This window comes from Tinamus guttatus, unplaced genomic scaffold (genome assembly GCF_059628265.1).
Source record: "Tinamus guttatus ecotype Peru unplaced genomic scaffold, ASM5962826v1 Tinamus_guttatus_pri_ptg001497l, whole genome shotgun sequence".
Classification (NCBI taxonomy): Eukaryota; Metazoa; Chordata; class Aves; order Tinamiformes; family Tinamidae; genus Tinamus; species Tinamus guttatus.
Genome location: NW_028290031.1, coordinates 31,381 through 53,993, shown reverse-complemented (window position 1 = coordinate 53,993; position 22,613 = coordinate 31,381). Strand labels below are relative to the sequence as shown.

The following is a 22,613-nucleotide window of genomic DNA, read 5'->3' as shown; positions in this document are numbered from 1 at the left end:
GAGCGCATCTTCAGTGAATGAATCATAAACAACTACTGCTTAAAAATAATGAAGTTGCACTAATCGCATCTTCTTGGACAACTTTGAACTTTTAGAATAATAAGAAACAAGGAAAGAGCCGCAACAAAGACTAATTTGGGCTAAACTGACCAAATTGAGCTCCATGCAGTCATGGTAAGCTAAGAGCTGTGCTATGGTTGCTAATAGTCTCATCAGCATCTTAAAAAGCAGCTTCAGGCAGATTCTTGCATTCCCACGTGCACTGCCCATCAAGGCAGGTGCTGGCTGATCCAACCCTAACCCATGTATGCCCCACAAGTGTTACTAGGACAGAGAACTTAACCTAGGTGCAATTTTTGTGCAGTTTGAGGCAAGTGTACTGAACCAAGTTAGCCCAAAGACCATCTACACCAGCATCATGTTCTAAAATGATACTGAAATGAGATACTGAAATTCTTTGTAGGAAAATACAAAACTGGCATGTCAGGATGATTCCCCAGAACATTTTCCTGGTCCAGCACACCACCATGCAACTTCCCAAGCTATTGGCCTCAGATTTCCTTTTCACAGATTCCTCAAAGCACTTGTTGGACAAGCAGAAGCTTTCAGCATCCACTATATCCTGCGAAACAGAGTGCAACAGATTTCACTGCTGCTGTTACTGCAAACATGAGACTCCTAATTTCCATTAAAGAATCATAGAATCATAGAATCATAGAATACGTAGGGTTGGAAGGGACCTCTAGAGATCATCTAGTCCAACCCCCTGCACACACAGGGTCACCTACAGCACGCGGCACAGGACTGCATCCAAGCGGGTTTTGAAGATCTCCAGAGAAGGAGACTCCACAACCTCTCTGGGCAGCCTGTTCCAGTGTTCTGTCATCCTCACTGTTAAGAAATTTTTTCCTTCAGTTCCTATGGAATTTTTGGTGTTTCAGTTTCCGGCCATTTCCTCTAGTCCTATCAGTGGCCACCACTGAAAAGAGACCATCACCGTCCTCTGCACTCCCTCCCTTGAGGTACTTATAGACACTGATTAGATCCTCTCTCAGCCTTCTCTTCTCCAGGCTGAACAGGCCCAGCTCCCTCAGCCTCTCCTCATAGGGCAGATGTTCCAGGGCCCTCATCATCCTTGTAGTCCTGCGCTGGACTCTCTCCAGAAGCTCCACATCCCTCTTGTACTGTGGAACCCAGAACTGGACACAATACTCCAGATGCTGCCTCACCAGGCCTGAGTAGAGGGGCAGGATCACCTCCCTCGACCTGCTGGAGATGCTCTTCTTAATGCAGCCCAGGATTCCATTGGCCTTCTTGGCCACGAGGGCCAATGTTAAAGAAGATTTTTCTTTATAGAGGAAGAGCCTGGGGGGAAAGGGGAAGGGAGAGAGAACCCAGAACAAACGAGGGAGGCTCGCTAAGGGTGTCAAGGGCATCTAAGCAGGCAAATACCTGAAAGCAGCAAGAAGATGTGACCAAAAGGACACTAGATGCCACCATTCCTGGCCAGGAAACACTGGCACTGACAACTGCATCACTGCTGTGAGCTTTGTCGTACCGGCAGGAAGGTAAAGGGCCAAGGGACATGAGGGCCTCTCCATTTCTCTGCACTTCCTAAGGCCACTGCTCACTCCTGCTGGTTCCCATTCCCCGCAACAGGAGAAGGGGGAAGAAAGAAGGAGCTTATAGCAATTGCATTAGGAGCACTACGGAATAGTTGAGCTTAGCTTAAGTTTGGAGGAACGCAAACATAACTGACAAGTTTGCTGGGGAGAAGGCACAACGCCAAGTAACACTGCTATAATGCGGCAGGATGCTGAGATTAGGATACATTAAAGCTAGAATACATCAAAGTTGCAGAATACATCTGTTGCACAAGCAGTAACACCTTAATTTACGGCATCTGGAAGAAAAAGCCAAGTGATAAATAAGGGCAAGGAGAACTTAGATACCAACTTTGCAACTACACTCAAGAAAATGGAGTTTAATTCCAACTAAAACTTCAGAAAAGGGTTTCAAGAGAAGCAGCTGCTCGTTGAGTAAGATGCACAAGAAGTTGAGTAATGAATCATCTCACAAACAAATTCCTAAGTTGTATGTAGTTACTCTTGAATGCTTGTCTGTAGGCTAGCACAGTCACAACTTAATTATGAGGCCAGCTTGCGTAGCAAGTTTTAATTTTGAAAATATCATTATTTGGCAAGAATATCAATTAAAAAAAACAAGAAACCGCCTAGCCTGCAATTAAATTCAGAAGTGGAGTGAAAACAGTCAAGACACCAAGAAAACTAAGAATACCTCTGTTCACAATTTGCCAATCCTGGCTGTTTTCAAGTATGCAAAAATTACTTCTTGAAGTTACGCAGGAAAATTTGAAGTCACACAGGAAAATTTGAAGTCGACCACTTCAAGCAATACTTCTAAGCAACTTGGGCTTATCAAAAAATAAAGAAAAAAGGAGAAACCTTATTTACTATAAATATCATTACACCTAATTATTTTTGCAATCCTGAATTTGGACACCAGTAAGAGCAGGGCTCCTAACATTTTGACACAGAGAAAGACAGAGCTTAGGGATTGTCATCAAAAGAAGCACTAAAACCAGGCTCTGCTAACACGTCTGGCTTTCTCTTGACTTTTTTTTTTTTTTTTTAAAGCTTAACCTTTTAAAATATTCTTTCTGGAAGTTAATTTCAATTCAGTTTTGCTGCAAGTTAAACAAATAAACACAATTAATGTCATTCACATGCCAACATTCTAAGTCATCAAAATAACCTGCCCCTAGTCACCGAAACAGAAGGATTTGATGCCAAGAGACAGTACTGAGGAGTGAAAGAAATGGGGTATTGTACAATGGGTTCAGCTGTCAACCATTCCACACTTCAAAACCAAAAATATTAATATATATATTTGCATATATACATGTATATAGGTAGGAGATTATTTCAGCATGATGGATTTCAGTCATTTTACTCTTTTTCTTCCATCAAAACTCTCCTTCCCTCTGTCTATCCAATAGGGCCGCTGTATATCACACTCCTATTGGTATGCAAACTAAGGGTTTTAATGTTATTTTCAGTTAGGTATTCCAGTTCTATGCCAAAGTGAAAACACAGGCCAGCATAAGAGACCTACAAATCCTTCTCGTGAGGTTTGCCATGCAGCTGGGTCTGCTTTAATTGCCACTCTGTACACTGCAAGCAAGCTGCAAAGCTTTGGGAAATGTTTTGGTAGGTCAAAAAAAATTTATAATGAAAATATTGAGAATACTAATTGCATAAATATTAGGTTTATGTATTCTTTACATAACACCAAAAAATGCTAGTTATCACTGCCAGGCTTTTCCCAGTCTCACTCTTTCCCCCTAACCCTTTCCATGTGAATATTTAGCAGTCCTTTACAGAAAAGCATTGCCATATTTCAGCTTTAATTCTTCTCTTCCATATCTTCAGGAGAAAAACTCCCTTTCCTAAAGCAAGGATTCAAATCAAGATTAAGCAGAAATGTAGGTATTTCTAAGGCACAAGGATTGCTTCTGCAGGCAGTAGTGGCTTCACCAAGACTAAGTGCTGACTTCATGTATTACCCCATTTCCGATAAACCTTTGCTGCAACAGGATTAAAGGCAGTCCTAAAATATCAGTGCTAATTTAGTGCTCATCAAGATGTCTTCAGGGAACAGGATAGAAAAGAAAGACTAAGAGCCGTTATACAAGAGTAATAGTAGCATGGAGTAGGACTTTGGCAACCAAAAGCAAAAAAAGTTTTCCTTAATATTTCCCTAGACACATTTTTAAGAGTCAGTGAGGAGACATAATAATAGAATACTTTCTTCAAAAATAAAGCAGAAGGGAAGGCAGGGCAGAGGAATCAATGTGTGGCTAAAGCACCAGGGAACATTCGTGCTAGTGCTGCCTTCAGGCAATCAGAAAAGACTCCATTTCAAGTAAAATAAAGATGATTAGAAAACTAAATCTGGTAACTCCAGCAGTTCATGTATGAACAAAGAAAATCCTAGTTGCTGCCAAATTGTTTCCTATTAGCCATAATTTTAGCAGGACAAAAAGAAAAAAATGCCAGCAAGTTTTACAAATTGTATTATCCAACAGAATTAAGGTCATTGCTGTCACAGGGATTAGGACACCGATTTCTTATGACCATGTCAACTGTCCAGCAGCTTTGAGAAGCTCAGTCTAGATTTCTTGTGAAACAAACCACCTCCAGCTCTATGTACTCACACATTTGATTTCTGTTTGGGCTAAAAATTTCCAACAAACCTAGAAAACCAAGTTTTGTGCACCTGTAGTTTCAAAATTACATTAATGGAAAGCACATAGGAGAAATACGTTAAACTGACTGGGAACTAACACTTACCCTGCCAGACATTAGCCGGGGCAGAGAGGGGATATCCAGCAGGTAGAGCAGAGTTGCACGTTACTGCTGCGGGAAGTCAAGACACTAGGGAAGGAGTCCGTCCCAGAAGCAAAATCCAGACCATCATAATCATAATGCATCCAAAATCCTGCTGGTTTTTAATAGCCTGTGTTTACACTAAATCTTTATTACAAAATTTGCAGGAAAAAGCAATGCTTTTATGAAACCCAACAATGTATGGGGTTTGCTTTTGGGATTCGCCTGGTTCCCCAGTGCATCACGTCTGCGCCACGGAGCTCTCCGTGCATGTTTGCCATTAAAAAAATCCTCCAGCTCCCTCTTTGCTGCAACAGCTTGCATTAAATCAGCACGTATCTCTGCAGAATACTACTTCCTTTCAAAACTAGCAAGCCTGAACACATTTTCTGCATTCTTTTGGCTATTTTCTCCCCCTTCCTCCTCCTCCATTTTTAACAAGTACTGAAACAGGCTTCAGCCTATTCTCTTTTGCTAAAGGGCACAGTGAGAGCTGATCTGCAGAGACTGCGGTGCTTAAGGTCACCCCAAACAGGAAACTCACGGAGGGGATAAGAACAGAGGAGCAACTTGAAGGCAGGCAGCCTGCAATGCTTCTGGACAACCTCTGCAACAGAGGCCGCATTGTGATGTGCTGCGCGGTTTGTATTATCAGCTTAACAAAATCAACTATTTCCAGCAACATTTAAGATAATAAATGATATTCAGATGTGCATTTGTCAGTTCCGTTCCTGAAAAAAAAAAAAAAAAAAAAAAAAAAAAAAAAAAAAAAAAAACACTTTTTTGCTTCAATGCTCTAAACAACAAATTTGCATTTTGCTGTTTAGGCTCAAATATTCTTTCAAATGCCTGAAGCTTTTGACTAGCTTGAAGTTGATCTCTAGTGATTTGTGCTCCGATGTAAAAGCATTAAAATACTGAGCAACCGTTTACTCCTTGTGCTTGATAATCAGCACAGAAAATTGCCTTTTAAGAAACTTCAGAGTGACAGCTTGGCTCCAGGTAGCCAGTTTAACCAGTGAACACAGGTCTCAAACACCCAGAAAATCAGCAGTTCACAACGTGAGTAAATGGAACAAAACACGACAGAGCAAGTCAGGAAAACAGAGCAAATTGCTTTCCCTGACCTACATTAGTGGTTGAGATATTTCTATAAAAGCCTGGTCACACTATACAAAGCAAGTGCATTCTTATGGCTTCAATGCCAGTTTTGAATCTTAAGCTCTTTATGTAAATACCGAGAAGACAAAAGCCATTCAAATCAAAAGAAAACTATAACTACTCTAGAATAGTAAAACCATGTTTTTCAGTAACACTTGAAAGCAGTTCATCCCTGCTCTACTCTACCACGCCATCTTCACCTCCCAAAGAAACTGCATGCAAGAATTTACATGTCTACTATAGAAAAACAATTCTGTAATTATAACTACATATATTAGTGACTGAATGCAGGGTGCAAGGATTGTGTTTCAAATACACCAGTGCTATCAGCAGCTCTGATGACTTAAGTGAAATGTTTTGATTAAAACAGTTCTCATGGCTACAGAGACTTACTTCTACTGAACTGAAACTGAAGTTTTCTAACACAGTTTTGTTAGTTTAAGATGAAAACTCTAGCACATGCATAAAGAATGCTTAAAACTTGACCTCTCATCAACAGATTAGTGATGTTTTGTCTATCAACTTAAATCTTTTAGAGCTACTCGCAGGAAAAAAAAGAAAAAAACAATTCTTTCTACTATTCTTCCTCATTGTGCCAATTCACTGCTCCCCACGACTACATAAAGCTAAGGGAAATGCACAGTCTAACAACACTGAGGGTTACCTACACCAGGCAAACGTGTCTCCAAAAGAAGTCTGCATATCACCTTTTTCCTTAAGTCATGCCTCAAAACAGCTTTAGAGTCCATGAAAAAAAACAGAGGAAATGTTGTTTGACCCGTTCTCTGCAGTTGTTTTTCCCATTCTCTGCAGTTCTCTTCCTCCGACCCGATCTGACCCGTCAAAAACAGTTTGCTAAGTAAAATATTTGCCAAGTGCAAAACTGCTAATGCCTGTTCTGGAATTGTTACTTTTCTTTGGCAACATAATTGGGAAGGCAAAGCATCAATGGAAGGTTCAGGAGCTGACACCAGTTGCAGTCACTTGCTTAAATAAACAAGGAATAGCTCCATACAGGCCCAGGATACTAGAGAGACACAGCTTTAGTGAACCCCCAAGGAATTATTCCACCATAAATTGATCCTGTTGCATTGTTTTCAGCTATTCTTATGCCAATCTAAGGCTTCACTCTTTCAAGCAAAAAAAAAATTGCAATCAAAAAGAAAGCACAGAGAGACAGGAATAAAAACTTGATATAAAATATAAAATATCGTATTTCATTATATAGAAAGAAAATAAAGTAGTAACCAAATATGTACTATCTTGGGTAAAAAGAATCATCTCGCCTTCAAAAATCCACTAAAATCTGTATGGGTAGCAGGATCTTTGGAGGCAGAAATCAGTGCTAGCATGATCCATGAACAAGTAATCACAGCACCTGAAGTTTCAGAACTACTGACATAAATTTACTTTACCACAATATATTTCTCTCTTAAGAACCTACAGTTTCAAGGGAGATTGGGCTTTTAGTGTGAGAAGCCCTTACCTATTAACTATTAGAGACAGCTAGAAAAAATTCAAGATAATCACTAAATTAGCTCTATTCTTCCCAAGAGGCATGCTATTAGGTGTCCTTTCACCTGAGCTGTCACAGGCTGTTGTTGTGGTCAAGAAGGCCATAGTTTTTCTTTCACAAGAAATGTCATTTTAAAAAGATTTACATGTAAATGGTTCGTTAACCTGGTAGTACAAACAATGTTTTCTTAGTTTGTGGGAACTAGGTCAAATAGCTTTTAACCCACTTCCAGCATAACCATGCCAGCTCTACAACAGAAAACACGGAAAGCTTTTCAGATTTGCCTTTTCGACACAAACTCCTCTAGATAAAGCATGCTGGTATTTCTGGATCATTAATATACCCTTGGGGTAAACAGCTGCCTAAATATAAACCAATATTGGGTAATGCCAGCTTTCTAACCTGCTATATTAGAAGTGCAATTTTGCAAGCCAAACACCTTGTGCTTAATACAACACTAAGTTCACATTTTGATACTCTTCCAGCTCAGCCTTACAGAGAAATCTGCAACCACTATAAAGTGCTTTCTTTTCTATTCTGGAGCTGACCTACAACCTAAAGGGAGGGGAGGTTAAAAACACCTATCATCAAGGTTAAAAACTCAACTGACTTCCTTTTGAACTCCAACATACCACACTGTAGTTGTCTCCTAATAGAAATAAAGTATAAGAAAGTGTTGATATTTTGTCACTGCAGAAGTTTAGAAGACACTCATTAATGTGGTGGCCTATGAGCTTTCCCCTTTCAATCAGTCCTTTGTGGTTCATCAAAAGCAACTGCCCTGTAGTACGTTAACATCTTCTGACATCAAACTCACCTATTTTAAAGAAATATTTTAAAGAAATATTTCTACTACAGATGTCAGTGTCACCAACGGGCACACTACACTGCCTATTGCAGAGCCACAAAAGCAAACTAACACCAAGCCAGAAACACGGCAACAGGGTTGAAAGTCTAATTTATTCCTATGTAGAAGTTTAGGATTCTAAATGAGAAAATATCTTCCTCTTAAGTGTTAGAAAGGGATTTGGATTAGGTCAGAAACTATGCAGTTGGATAACGATGTCCTCATATAGCTGTTTACTGACAGTGAGTAACATATAACAAATTCTTACCTTGCAGCATGCATCTGTACGCAGACTCAGATATTGCATAAATGTGCGGTGGCATTTCATGGCGCTTCTTCCCTCTGTACATCTCGATAATGTTTTCTGAATAAATTGGGAGGTTCTTGTAGGGGTTTATGACTACACAGAACAGCCCTGAATAGGTCTAAAAAAAAGAAAACAAAAATACAAAATGCCATATTAACACTCTCTGCCATTTGTCCTTATAAATTTATGTCAGTATACACAGCGTTGAAACAGTCACAAAGCAGAAAAGTTTCCTCGCAAATTATACAACATTTATCCTAGTCACAAATTAAGATCCTTTTTGTTGAGCATCCCAAAGTACACATTACACTCAAATTATTGGTCCCTAGCTCTCTTAAAAAGTTCCTTAATTACTTGCATTAAAAGTAATTTAAAGATAATAAGTGTGATTAAATATGAAGTGGAGCATCTAATCCCTCTCCCACAGATATTTAAATTTCCCCTCCACTTAAAGATACAAAATTATGTGCATCTTTTTTTACATTTAACTCCTTCAGTAAAACATCTGTTCAAAGTTATCTGTTCATCCAAAAGTGAGCAAGTTATGCAATAATCTTCATAATCGTCTTTTGCAAAGTCTTAAGTTAAAAAAAAAGACTAATAAATCTACATTAGGAGCTAGTTTAATGTGTATCACACAGGACGGAAATCAGCTGCTAAACAGCTGAAGTGTTCTCACATTGATAGAGAGATATATTCCACAATGAACTGTAATTTGTGGCAGACCAGAGTTTTAAAAGGAGGCAAAAAAAAAAAAAAATGAGGCAGAGCATTATACTCTTTAAGTTCTTCAGCTGGGACTAATGAGAGGACTGACAGACACACAGAGCAGAGCCTTTGTGCAAGTAATGAGCCCTAACTATTTACTATCACTTTTTGGATAAGGAAAAGCCTATTTCTAGCCACAACTATTTTTGGTATTCCCCTCCCATAGGCTGCCCTGAAAATCTGATTTCTCTTCTCGTGTTGCCCTGTCTTTCCTGCTCATCAGCCTTTTTCAATCCCCAAGCAGCCTCCTGGGGCAACAGTCACTCCCTACACCCTCCTGTTGCAGGTGAAAGAACAGGCTGACAGCTCATGCTACAGACAACATTTCAGGTTGTGCTTAGAGCTGATACTGAATAGAAATTACTTGGATTCTTACAATATCGAGAAATTCAATCCTGAATTTCATGATGTACATTCTACTGACTCTGCCTCAGAGAAATTTCTTCTGCTTCAGTCAAGGGAAACCCATATTCAAGTCTTCTAAAACTGAACACAGAGCAAGCGATGCAGACAGGTCCTAGGAATGACACATCAAAGACAACTTCAGAGCAGTTGAATCCATCTTGTCAAAAATTATTTGGCAAGAAGTTATTACATGTATGGGGAGGAACTAAAAAGAAAAGAACCCAGGCACAGACAGTCCTCATACTTTGTCTACTGGGTTGGCTGGATTAGTTCGCCCTGGCTGCATGGGCTCTACTATGGATCAACTGGTAAACTCACGAAAAGACAATCTGGTGTCTTTTGCTAAAAACATTTAAGATGATTCCCTGGACCAAAACATCTGGATGACTCCTACATTTCCTCAGTCAGTCTTAACTGATGGATTTTCCTAAAATCTTGCCCTTCTGCATTTCAGAGCAGGCTTTGACTGTACATTGTTTTAGCCATTAAGAGTGTTCCCACTTGTATTAGCACAGGAATATGAGCAAGAAAGACTTGGTTTTTTTCTAAGAGAAACATAGAATATCTTTCTGAATGTGATAAAATAAAGCTATTTTCCCTCTTGCTTTTCCAAGCCAAAGGGGAAGAAGAGGAACTGGAGACAGTGAGCAAACAGCATTCCTAACTGTTCAGAGCCTGAACAGCAGTAAGCAAGTTTCATTATTCCTACACTGCTTACTGAGTTAAACTTCTTGCTACATTTGTATTCTGCCTCTCTTTAAAGAAAACATATAAAATAAAGTCTGGTCAGGCCTCCTGAAGGATGAGAAATGCAGGGCCTGAGAGAGTCAAACACCTTTGGCAATAAGGTACTTAGCTCTTAAGAGAAAGGAAACAGATGTTATCATGCCAAGAGACCCAAGCATTAAAAGCAACTTAACAGATCTATGCTTATTTTAATAGGACTGTTGGCAAGAGGGGCAGTTACTCCCCCTGCCTAACCACACATCCCTATCCCAGCACTGATGCTCCTGCAGTAACTCCCCAAGTTGGACCCACTTGAAGATTAACTGAATTGATAAGACGAGATTTAATTGATCTGCAGTAGAATCAGTTCCCTGATCAAGTTTATTTGTGGTCACTAGCAATATCATAAGGGAGCAGGAAGGCAGAACAGTTATTTTAACAGTACCATATGAGGAACCAAAGTCAATTAATTGAAAAAACCCAGATCTGTGCTCTTAGCCAGCTGCCTCAGCCTCTACTGAGGTCACCCACACCCATCTATAATTAGTACCAGGGAGAAGCCTCCATCAAGAATTACCACAGATCTGACTTTCATTCTAGTCCTCAAATAAGGATATGAGAGGACAGACGCACGTTGACCGAATCTTCCCCTCACTGCCAACTCCATATCACTGAAGAGCATCTATGCCTTACTTCTCTGCTATGACTGCATCCAATTAAATAAATGAAGGCTAATTTAATACTAGATAATCATGCGGCTGGATGAAAATCACTTATCAGCAAGGGAACTGACACAATCACTGCCAGCTTCCAGCTCTGGCCCAAGGTTTCCTCCCTCCAGTGCCCAGGAAGGGGCACGAACCCAGCAGCACTACTAAGCCCTGCTTTATTTTTTACCCGCTCACCTCCGAAAACTCACAGCTTATCTTCACAGCCTGTCCTACAAAGGCTGAGAGCTTGCAAAACAAGAGCTTAACATTTAAACTAACTATATGACTGCAACGCTTCTCTCCTCTGCAAACCTCTTCAAAGCTCCTATCAGTTTCACACAAATTTTGGCTTTTTTAGCCTCACAAAGAAGAGTTTCTGCAGTATCACTACATTCCAGGCCCCAGGCCCCCTCTTATATATTGAAAAAAGTAATATATCAACACATCTTATTTATTTTTCCCCCTTCCTCTCCTGGATTTGGTAGGTATACAAACATTAGCAGGGAGAACTTTTTTCTTTTTAATTCAGTCAAATTTAAGTGGAGGGAGGTAAAGAGTGCGGGGGAAGGGGAAAAAAAAATTCATAGCTGTTTTAGACTTCTATTGCAAAATTTGTGATTACTGAAGCTAAAAGAGCTGATTGGAATATGCCAGAGAAAGAGGGAGCTTTAGGATGTCTGTAAACAAGGCGAAGAGATGAAGCGTCACTTCAGACTGCACGACACCCCTTGAAACGGCTCCTAGCGACCAGCTCCAGGAGAGAAGGAACATTTATACCCTACCATGCAGCAGTCACCTCCACTTGCAGTGATTAAAGTGACCAGCATTAATCAGTATTTCTGTTTACCTCAGGAGTTCCTTTGAACAGGCCTTCTCCAGCAAGATGGTGGTTTTGCCTCACGACTATCCAAGGCCCCAAACTGCACCCTGCTAATTGAGGCCATGGTAGACCCAATCCAGCATTTTCAGTACAAGCTACATGGTACAATTCCTCTACATGATATGAGGTATCTAAATAACTCTGCAACCCACCCTCAGAAAAAAGGCCTGATGGAGATGCCCAGAGCTTTCAGCTGTGCAGAGCAGCACAGTAATACCCTGTGCCTCCTCCTGGTTCTTAAGCTCACAAACCCTGCCCAAACTGTCAAAAATACACTAAATTGAAAATTAAATGTCTTATGAGACATACCAATGAGCCAGTGTAGATGAGGAATGTGACTGCATGAAGCTGAAGAGCAGCTTCAGCTGACAGGGGTAAGGACATACACTGAGAAGTTAAAGTCAAGCAAAGATACACATTTGCCTGAGAACACGTGCTCAGCTTGCAGACAAACTGCATAAGCCAGACATACTCTGTTTTGCTGAGGAGTAGATGTGGAAATTAACAGGCAAAAGAAACAGGCAATGTCAGAGTCTACCTTCTCTAGGCGAGAAGGTTCCAGGTTTGCTATATAAACTGACCTTCAGGACACCAGTTACAGAGTCTGAATGTATTCAGTAGTACATCATTCAGATTTCAGTAAGCTCTCCCAGTCAGTTGAGTTTAGGTTCCTGACAAAGACCTATTTCAAGAAAATGTATAGCCACAGTATAGGCACAAATAGCACAAGGGTATAATGAAGTCTCTATCACCTAGGAATTTAGTCTAACAGTGTATTTCACTAGTGACAAGGAAAAAGAAACCCACCCTCATTCATCCTGCTTTGTGTCTGCAATCTTCAGAGGCCAAAGAATTGACATTTCAGTTTCTTAGCTCCAGCTAGACTGTTGACTCTGCAGACTTCAGGGATATGTCCTGAGTCTGGAAAGGGCATTTCCCCACAAGACCCATCTTGGCCCATCTTCCCTTAAAGGCCATCAGACCTTTATTAATTCTTTCTTATCCTTTCAAATAAGCTTTATTTTTTTATTAGCAAAAAAATCACCACATACATTGTAGGGGAGAGCAGAAAATAATCTATAGTTCATTAGTGGTTGAAGGACTCTAGAGCTGAATCCAGCTCTTTCCTCAAAACTTCCTAGTTTTCCAGTTCCGTCTCAAGGAATAGTGGAACAGTCATCTCCCCACTACAGCCTAGGCTGTGTGTCCCCAGTTGCAACTTCTTGGTTGGAGAAGCACACCAAGGCCAAGGGCTCCCTGCCAACAGGCAGCCCCAGCAGAATAATCTATGTAAAGTCAAACCACTGCAAAAGGCTATATGGAAGATAACATAGGTTAAATACAAGTCACAAGTTTGAGAAATATTTAAATTTATTCATTTTGACTGAATGAGGTCAGGAAGCAGTTAAGTAGTTATTGCAGTGACCTAGGTGAGCATCAGCAAGCTGCACAGAATCAAATGTGGGCTACAAACTTCTTCCAGGAGACCCGAATCTAAAGTAGGGCACAGGGCAACAAGTCTTGAAATAGATTTTTTTTTTTTTTGAAAGGCTATCAAATATTGATTATCCTATGCCTTACTGGAGTTAGATTACTCCCTACATTTAAGGGTTCAGTTGCTGCTTCATCCCATCTTACTGTACTAAGGACAGGAACTGTTGAATGTACAAGTTATTTTTGGTCCTAGGATACCTTCTTTCAGGTTTTAATGATGCCGTCAAACCATAATAGTTATGTATTTCATTGCTACTTAAGTAACTATTTATACAAGAGTTTCAGATAGCAGTCTGATCCTACCACTGAGACTATTAAAACATGACCACTTACAACTCTGACATTAAACTAATATTTCTACTTCTTCCAGAAAAGAAAGAAGGTGAATGTAGTGTGCAGGATTGGCTTTTGTGCACTTAAAACATCCATTTGTTTAACAAAACATTCTTGTTAACAAGATGAACATGAGGTTGCACTTTTACCTTGAAGTACATATGAACATATAAACCAAAAAGAAAAGAACAGGAAAGACCCTTCCATTTTCCATCACAGATGGACTGACAAAAACTCCAATTTAAATTACTGAAAGAAATTTCATCTAGCTCCGTGCCAGGAACAGCAAATCATTAGCTTGCACATTCCAATACAAGGTGTTTGGAACTGCAGTCATTTTCCATTTACTCAGCTGTAACTAGCTGCATTTTGACCAGGTTCAATGCTTTTCAGGAAATTTAAGGTTCCAAATACTAAGAAAAATGTATTTTGAGCATAATACAAGTGTTTTAACTCATTATTGAAGACATTTGGACACTCTTGATCACTTTGACTTTCACAGTGTTAGAGCTAGCATTGAACATGTTCTCACACCTTTTTCGGTTCAGAACAAGATGACAAAGCACAACTCAGCTATTCCCTTTCTGATCAGCTGTTCCATCTCACTTGATGGTGAACTTTGAGTAAGGGCCTTTAAAAAAAAAAAAAAAAAAAAAAACCACACACACACACCAACACACACACCAAGCCAACATATACACCCTAAAAGTCAATTTAGGAAGTCTTTAAATTGACACTGAAGTGCATGCAAAGATTGAGATGGGACAAAACACTACACTTACACACATAAAAGCTATTTCAGCTTTTTGACTCTGTAGCTTTGTATCAATGCAGAAACCACCTCCCCCTTCATGTTAAGTGCAGCATCCTTCTTTCTTTCCTCCTAGTATGTTGTTTTCAGACTAAATCCTCTTCTTTGTCCACCTCCCCTCGCACCCACATACCTCCCCACCAAAAGTAAAGCCTCAGTTGAAACATATGCCTTTTCCCCGTGTCCCAGTTTCGAGGGACAGCTAGACTGTCTCTGCCAAAGTCACAATTTCGGCAAGATGTCACCCTACTCACCAGAGAGCAAGTGACAAATACTCAGAGAGGCTGCTGAACTTCCCCAGCTTACAGGGCAGAACCTTCATGAAAGGAAATCAGTGATTTTCTATGTTAAGATGTTATATTGAACTGTGAAAATATGGAGGCTGGTTCACAAGGAGCCCTGGGTCTTATGGAACAGTGAGAAGGGGAATTACCAGAGCCATAACATCACCTACCACAGCTTGTCACAAATTAAGGCAAGAGTAGCCAAGAGAACTCCTGAAGCATTCAAGGTTGAAGTCCCTTAAAACTAACCCTTTTCAATAGTCTTTCCTTTCCATATTCTGATTCACACATTCTTTATTTCATGTTCTGATTCAAGCGTTGTTTCTTAATCCATAAAGATGACCTTTAGCTGATTTAATAGACCTGGTGAGATGTTTCAGATATCGACCACACAGACTCAGGTCCAGAAGGCTTCATGGCGGCATTTTACACACATGCCCTTAAACATGTTTCCTTACTCAAGCTACAGACCTCAGTGATCTAAAACATCTAATAAGTGGAAGGTCCCTTTTGGGGAGGGCAGAGTACACTTAATGCAAAAATTACTCTTTACAGATTAAAAATATAAAATAATCACCATAAAAGATCAGTCTAAGCAGAATCATACTTAGTCCCATCTTTCACCTTTCCTCTCAGGTACCCCGATATTGAACAGCTTGTGATCTACAGCTATAAAGGATATTACAAATTTAATTCTAGAACTGCCATTGAAGGTTGACACTCCAAAGCAGAACAGGCAAGAGATCAGAGACTATACTCCAACACTTCCCCCCGCACCTTCCACAGTTCTTTTAGTGCCCTGCTATCTATCATCTTTCTCCCCACACCCCATAATTAACAGAAGCAAGGCAGGGACATCATTCTTTTACAAGGAATTAGTCTTTGAGAACCTCTGTTTTCATTCACCTCCCACCACACAAGCACAACACAACTCAGGAGACAGAGGTCATGCCACCAGGCAGATAATAGAAGTTCCAGAAAACCCTAAACATCCTTTGGAGGTTCCCTGGGTCTCTTCTTGATGACATGAAGACCACTCTCCAGATCATGCTGGCTGTCACTAGCTAGCTTTGATCTTTTCTGTTCCGCTAAGCAGTCTCATCTTGAAGCAGTACGTTATAAACAGATAACTAGACCTTTGGCCAAATTCCTCATCTAAGGATCTGAAGGAAATATGTATCTACTTCAGCTGACAGCGTTACCTCCTATTTCCCAGGCAGGCAACACTGTATATTGCCTATAGTAAACAGAGAAACCAAATCTGACTCTCACCTCTCTCTCAACCACACAATTTTAAACTAGCTCCAAAACTAAATATTATGACAGTGTTGTCTGGAACTTGAAACATATCTCTAGTTGACTCTCCTCACAAGGGAGGCACCATAATCCATTTCATCACTCCAGTCAATGTTGCATTTTTCTCCTTGTACCAAGTGTACATCAATAGATTAAGCAAACAAAAGCAAGAGGAAAATCCCTACCCAGATTTGCACTAAAAATTGTCATCAAGTTCTCAATAAAAATTGTTTGCCTATTGATTTTTGCCAATATTTAGCCTCCTCTACTATCTACTCACAGCTCCAAGTTAAGTTGAGTTTTAATTTCAGCCAAGAAGCCACTAATACAGCTGTGTAGAGACACTGTTCTTAGAAACAGCAGCATCCTGCAGCAATGCTCCTGGAACTCAGGCTTCCAGTTTAGGCCAACAAATCCACTAGCTTCTTGATGCTAAACTAACTTCTTCCAGCTTGGGGGCAAGAGGCAGCCATTAGTAATAGAAATGCACAGGAATAATCCTCCTGTGACACTAGTAACTCCATGCCAAGAGCACAGTTTATAAAGAATTAAAAAAGAAAGCACTTTGAGGGCAAATTCTAGGGGAAGGAGTAAATCAACTCTATATTGCCACTTGAAATACATCTAGATAATCTAGCCTTCTACAAAGGACTTTCTTCTCTTCATTTGTCAATTGTCCAAAGTTTCAGAGTGCTGAACCATCTCTGTATATAGCAAAGTGACAGGTTCTCAGCTCCATCCTCAAAAGCCTTCATGGCTGTGTTTGCAGGATGAGCTCTTAGATTAGGGCTTGCTTTGGTATTTATGGTCTTCAGGTTTTTTTACTGAGAAGGAAAATTAGCCTATCAACATGGTTGCTTTTAAGTTTCATTTCAGTCTTTACCAATTATCCAGTCAGTTTCCCTATAAGCTTGTGGAAAGAATCCTGCAAGTATTTTTTGCCAAATTCTACTTTAAGGGTCCTGGTAAAAGCCCTCAGAAGCTGGGGAAGGGAGGGGACACAATCTCACATAGGAAAATGATACAGAAATACAGGCATGAAAAACATTTGGAAGTTGCGTATGACTTTTTGGGAAGTCCAAATATTATCATTGGCCAAGCTACAAGAAACAGTGGCCCATGAATACCTAGAAGGAAGAAAAAAAAGCAAGCAAAAGAGCCAACTAGACAGCTAGACAAAGATGAGTTTATGCTTTACAAGTGTTTATGAAAATAAGCCAAGCATTTAGGCAGATGTTACAGTTTCCTTTAAGATGGAAAGTATACTTGTAGCTCTTAATGATACTCATCAAGCAACTCAACAAGCAGCCCTGCAGTCAGATTGCCAAGAAACAAGGAGCTAGTCTTAACTGTAGATGCCACAGATGTCCATTGAACAGCATTCAAGGAAGAAACAGGGTCAAAAGAAACATCAATGGCTTTGTGATTCCTAACACTATAGAAAGATGGTGATAAGCCAGACATTTCAATTAGCACTTCCAAAAAGCTGGGAGAAAAAAAAAAAAAAAGAGAGCTTTATCTTTTTGGTTTATTTTAAGCACTTGAATACATTTCCCGGCCCACTAGGTTGCTCTTAGATTCCAAAAAAGACATTTTGTATTCCTAGCATTTTCCAACTTCAGCTTTTAAATAAGAGTCTATCTTCTTATTACCATTCTTAAGAGGCAGCAAGTCAAAACAAGATACATGCTTATTCATATGAGCAATTAGACAAGTGTAATTCAGCAAAGTTGGATTTCATAATATCTCATCAGCTCAAACAAGCTATTTGATACTATTCACTGTATCAGTTAAGCATGTCTGAGGCAAGTGCTCTAACTAGCGGCATGAGCTAAGCACCTAGAGTTGCCATTTAGCATTCTATTTTTGAAAGATGCTCACAGAATTATTTCCATAGGAGAAATTTTTATTATTTGTACAGTGACAACACAGAATTATTGACCTGGACATAGCACCAAAGACAATCCTGGCCTAAGCTAACTGCCAGGGTCACGTCAGTATTTATGTTATCAAGAACAGAGCTAAAACCCACTTCCTCCATTTCAAACAACGTAGAAAAGCAGGAATTAGATAGGTTTCTGCTGAATTAGCACCAGGAAAAGAATCTAATAGTTAGTACTTACATAGATGAGCCCAGAGTAATACCGATCCTTTAAATTGTGCAATACAGAAGCTTCATTTAAGCAGGTTAGTTCTGCCATGTCTTCCACTTTAGAGAACTTGGGGGGATTCATCTTCTGGATATCATCTTTGTTGACTAGTGCTTTTTTTCCATTCTCTGCCAGTTCAACCAACACTTCATCCCCTTTTTCCTCCTTGATGCTGGCTGCCTCAAAACCGTGGCGCTCTGAAGGAATCCACACCAACTTCTTGGCAGTCCAGTCAGCCTGGGTGGCAGGGTTGTAGATCACAGCCCTGTCCACAAAGAGGTACCTCTCTGGATCTTCCTGTCCAGATCTCTGTGCCATTGTAGGAAGTGAAGGTGTCCACTAACAGTTAGCCTGTTAAATTTGGAAGGAGAGAACCAAACTGTGTTAGATAAGAATTTTTATTTGTAACGCATCCTAGCTCCATTTAGCTCATATAAACAGTTTATCATTAATACTTGTACTTTCTATTGCCTTGAATCTACGTAAAAGATTTAAATATATAGACTTAAGAGTTTACTCCACAGCCAACAGGCTCAGCTTGCAGGGTGACCCTCTAAATAAAGGAATTGCTGTGAAAAAGTCAAAATGAGGTTTCATTTATAACCCCAGACCCAGGACAGGAGGCTCGCTAGCTCAAGTTGATTCCAATTGTGCCCTAACAAGAGACACTGCAAAAAGTGTGATAATTGTTAGCAATAAATATAATTATCCATCCTCTGTGCTTAAGTAAGAAAAATGAGTAAACTTAAGAAAAGCTTGCTTATGCAACACACCTTCAACTGAAGAGGGAAAGAGGTGGGTAGCCTAAACCTTTACGTTCAGGGCATCACTAACACCAGATAACTGAAGAGCAAAATGCTTATTAAAGAAAACAAAAAATTAAAGGTGGGTTTTCAACTACAGACAAGAACTTTATACATTTAGAGTATCCACTGGCCCTAGAACTATTTTTTCCTTGTATTCCTCCTGAAAACATATTAGCATTAGCATTTCACAGGCTCCCTGTGTTCTCAGTTTCAAGCATTGCCACTATCATCTTCCAGAAAAGAGTTTCTGGATCTCAAGTATATACCGAGGTTCAAGATGCAGCAAGCACTGAAGCCATATTTTCAGCAGCTTCACAGGTAATTTGGAAGGGGAGGTGTGAGGGAGAAACCTGCTGACAAGGCTACATATTGATTTTACCTATTTGCCCCTAAAGGGACACTGCATCTTTATCTAACGCTGTCACATCCAGAAGGTCGAGCCAGATACCTACTGCTGAGGTCCTTAAATATCTTGTTTATTCATCCACTAGATCTTCTCCGCTGAAGAATGTTAGATTACCTCATGGAACAGGCTACCATTTCCCAATAGGAAGGTTAGCTTCAAAGGCAAGAGCGGTTTCGCAAACGGCATTTGTCATCTCCCACACTACAGTACATAAAGGATGGGTGTCTTGCAAAACGCTCGCCCTTGGAAGAGCGGGTAATTAAGCGCTGTAGCTCCGTCTCCATAGGGAGCATGGGGGTTCGCTACGCGCCCCACCGCAAGCATGGGGGAAGCGGGCAGTCCCCCAAGCCCTCGGAGCGCGCGCCATAGACTGCTAACCATGAGGTGATGACTCAACACTTCAAGCATTCCAGAAGCACTTCTATAGGAGAAGAAAATCCACTGAAGCTAAGAGAAAATAGCGCCAGAGGATGGGGGGGATGGGGGCTTAAGAACAGCAGGACTCTGCGGCCAAAGAAAGAAGAAAAAAAAAATGGGGGCGGGGGGGAGTAGAAATTGAGTACCACGGCCTTCAACCACAGCCCAGCGAGCTGGTCCCCGTTATGCCACATTGCAACCCAAGGGGCAACAAAGGCCCCGAGCAGCCTGGCCTGGCTCACATACAGCACAGCCACCTACAGCATCCATACACACATGTACATCTACGCATTTATGGCCAGCTCGTTCTCAGGTTTCCACGCCCCGTTACAGGGAAACCTGGAGGTCAGGAGAAAAACCCTCATGCGGTGAAATTACTCAGCATTGCTCCTCGGCGGAATTAAAGGCTGGAGTGCAAAATAAACGCAATAAATGCCAAGGCGTTAGTCTCTGAGGAACATACGTCGCGGCAAGGCACCGCAGGCAGCTAAGGGGCCTCTTTCCCCCCACCACATTTCACCGTTCAAGGCCCTTCACAAAAGGGCCTCCACGAAACAAGGCGAGGCGCAGCTCGCCCCACAAGTAACAACGGCCTCCCGGCTAAAGACCGAGGCGACCACCCCGAAACCCCGCAGCGCTGAAGAAGCGAAAAAAAAAAGAAGGCGAGAATAAATAAATAAATAAATAAGAGGAACCGGGCACGTTCCGCGCGCTCCCGAACAAAAGCGGGGGAGCCGCGGCGGGGAGGGGCCGCCTCACTGCGGCGCTGCCGCTCTCAAGGACGGCGGCGCCTGCAGCGGCCCCGCGCCGGGAGCGGCCCCAGGCCCCGGCGGGGACAAAAGCGGAGCCGCCGCCGCCGTCCCCCGGCCCGGCCCCCGCCGCGGCGCCCGCGCGGAGCCTGCGGGAGAGGCAGAAAATGGCGGGGCCCGGCGAGGCGCAGGGGGAGGGGGCGCGCGGCAGCGGCGGCGCGCGGGGTCTTTGTGTGGCGGGCGGGGCCGGTGCCGCCGAACCGAACTGAACCCAACCGGGTCGGGTAGGGCCGCCGCCGAACCGAACTGAACCCAACCGGGTCGGGTAGGGCCGCCGCCTCACCTGCGTGGCGCCCGGTCGCCGCCGTGCCCGGAGCTCGCGCCGCCCGCCCGGCTCCTCCGCACTCGCGCCGCTCCGCCCCCCGCCCGCCGCGCTCCTTTAGCGCCACAGCGAGCCCTCCGCCCCCCGCCCGCCGCCGCCGCCGGGCCCGCCCCCGCCGCTCCCATTGGGCCCCGGAGCCGTCCATCCGAGGCGGAGCGGCCGTCCATTGGCCCGCACCGCGGCCGCTCTCCCGCCACGGCCATAGCAACCTCCGCACGCTACTTTCCAAGCCCCGCCTCCCGCTTCGCCCCGCCCCTTTCGACGCTCATTGGCCATCGCCGCCCGCCTGTCAGCCTCGCGCCCCTCTCTGAGTGGACGTCCGGCGCGTCGCTCAGGACTTGGCCCCGCCTCGTGCTGCAGCACGCGGGGCGGGGGGCGCGGCGCGCGCCCGGCGCTGCGGCGCGGGGGGGCGGCGCCGCCGTGCGCGCCGGGCCGGGCTGGGGTCCCCGTCGCTGCGGCGAGGAGGCAGCTCCGGGCCGGGGCGGTGGCCGCTCCGCTCGCTGAGCGGCGATACGGGGCCGGCTCTCCCCACTGAGCGCAGGGAGAGAGGGCCCGGCAGGGGGAGGAGGCTCCGCGCGAGGAGAAGCCCCCGGCCCCGCGCGGCTCCGCGGGGACCTGCGGCCTGCCCGCTGCCGGGCGCACAGGAAGCACATGGGTGTTTGGCGGGTCCTTAATCCTAACCCTGATGGTTTTGTGGGGCTGTCCCCTTTTTGCGAGCACCTTCTCTGAATTACAGTTAAAAAATAAATAAATAAAACCTTGCAACGGGAGGGAAAAAAAAAAAGAACGTTTTCAGTGTCTCCAGAGGTGCCTCTGTGCTCGTGGGCTTTCACGAGTGCTGGGTGGGTTTGCTGTTCAGTGCGGCTCGGTGGCCAGCGGCTCCGGTGTGTTGAGGTGGAGCTGCACAACCTGGGGCTTTGCTCGGGATTTTTGCAAAGTCTTCTCGTGTTTAGTTGCCCACTCGAGAAATCTTCCTGGAATGGGCCACAGGGCACTAAACCTTCCACTAAGCCGGGGAGCAGATGTAACCTCCCCTGTGAGCACTATCACGGCACTTGCCGAGGGCGGTAGCTGAGAGCGTTGAGGTTCCCATTGCCCCGAGTGCAGGTTCCTCTCTCCACCCAAACCCAACGCAGACGCAAGCGGCTAGGCCATTAGTGTAATTTGGACACAAGGGATCAGTGCGGGTCATCCCAACTCAGGCTCTGACCTTCCTACTGTGTTTGGGAAGCAGCATTTTCTGCAGGCGTGCTGCGTGAATGGGAGCGTTGCAAAGGTGCACCGAGGATTTCAATCATTTTGGGGCCATTTGGATCATTTCCAAGCTGGAAATCATTCGGTCCTCCCTGCTTACCTGTGTGCGGCTCGTGGCACTCGGATTTATGTGAGGGCCTGGCTCTTAGTTCCCCTTTCAGTGGGAGGTCCCACACATGCGCCGCGACAGGAGGGTGTTGACTCGCGAGCGCGGGTAGGTGAAAGCCCCAAGGCTGAGCTTGCTCTCGCCTTGCGAGGACGGCTGCTCCGAGGCCGGGATGGCAGCGGAGCCCAGCGAGCCCGTGGCAGCGTTCGGCTCGCAGAGCCCTGGGGTTCAATGTGCTCCATCCGCAGGAGCCCACGGATTTTCCTCACTTCCCGCAGCCCTTCCTGAAGTGCTTCCGAGAGGTTCCTGGAGCGGCACACAATGGAGCAGACGGAGGAGGATTTCAGCACTCCCTAGGGAAAAGCCACATGTACAAATGGAGACAGTTTTCCCTAC

General features: G+C 43.3%; 1 protein-coding gene across 1 annotated transcript in view; it reads right to left on the bottom strand.

Moving 5' to 3' along the window:
• The window catches only part of LOC148590296 (myosin-10-like), a gene marked incomplete at its 3' end in the record, with an annotated part of 78,475 nt that extends 57,620 nt beyond the window's left edge, over window positions 1-20,855 (bottom strand). The window contains exons 1-3 of the mRNA XM_088539221.1: window positions 20,819-20,855; window positions 18,071-18,448; window positions 8,202-8,358 (exon numbers count right to left, since the gene is read on the bottom strand). Of these exons, the coding sequence (XP_088395347.1) occupies window positions 8,202-8,358; window positions 18,071-18,415 (502 nt within the window). The remainder of the gene's footprint in view (window positions 1-8,201; window positions 8,359-18,070; window positions 18,449-20,818) is intronic.
• Between the last annotated feature and the right edge of the window lie 1,758 nt (window positions 20,856-22,613).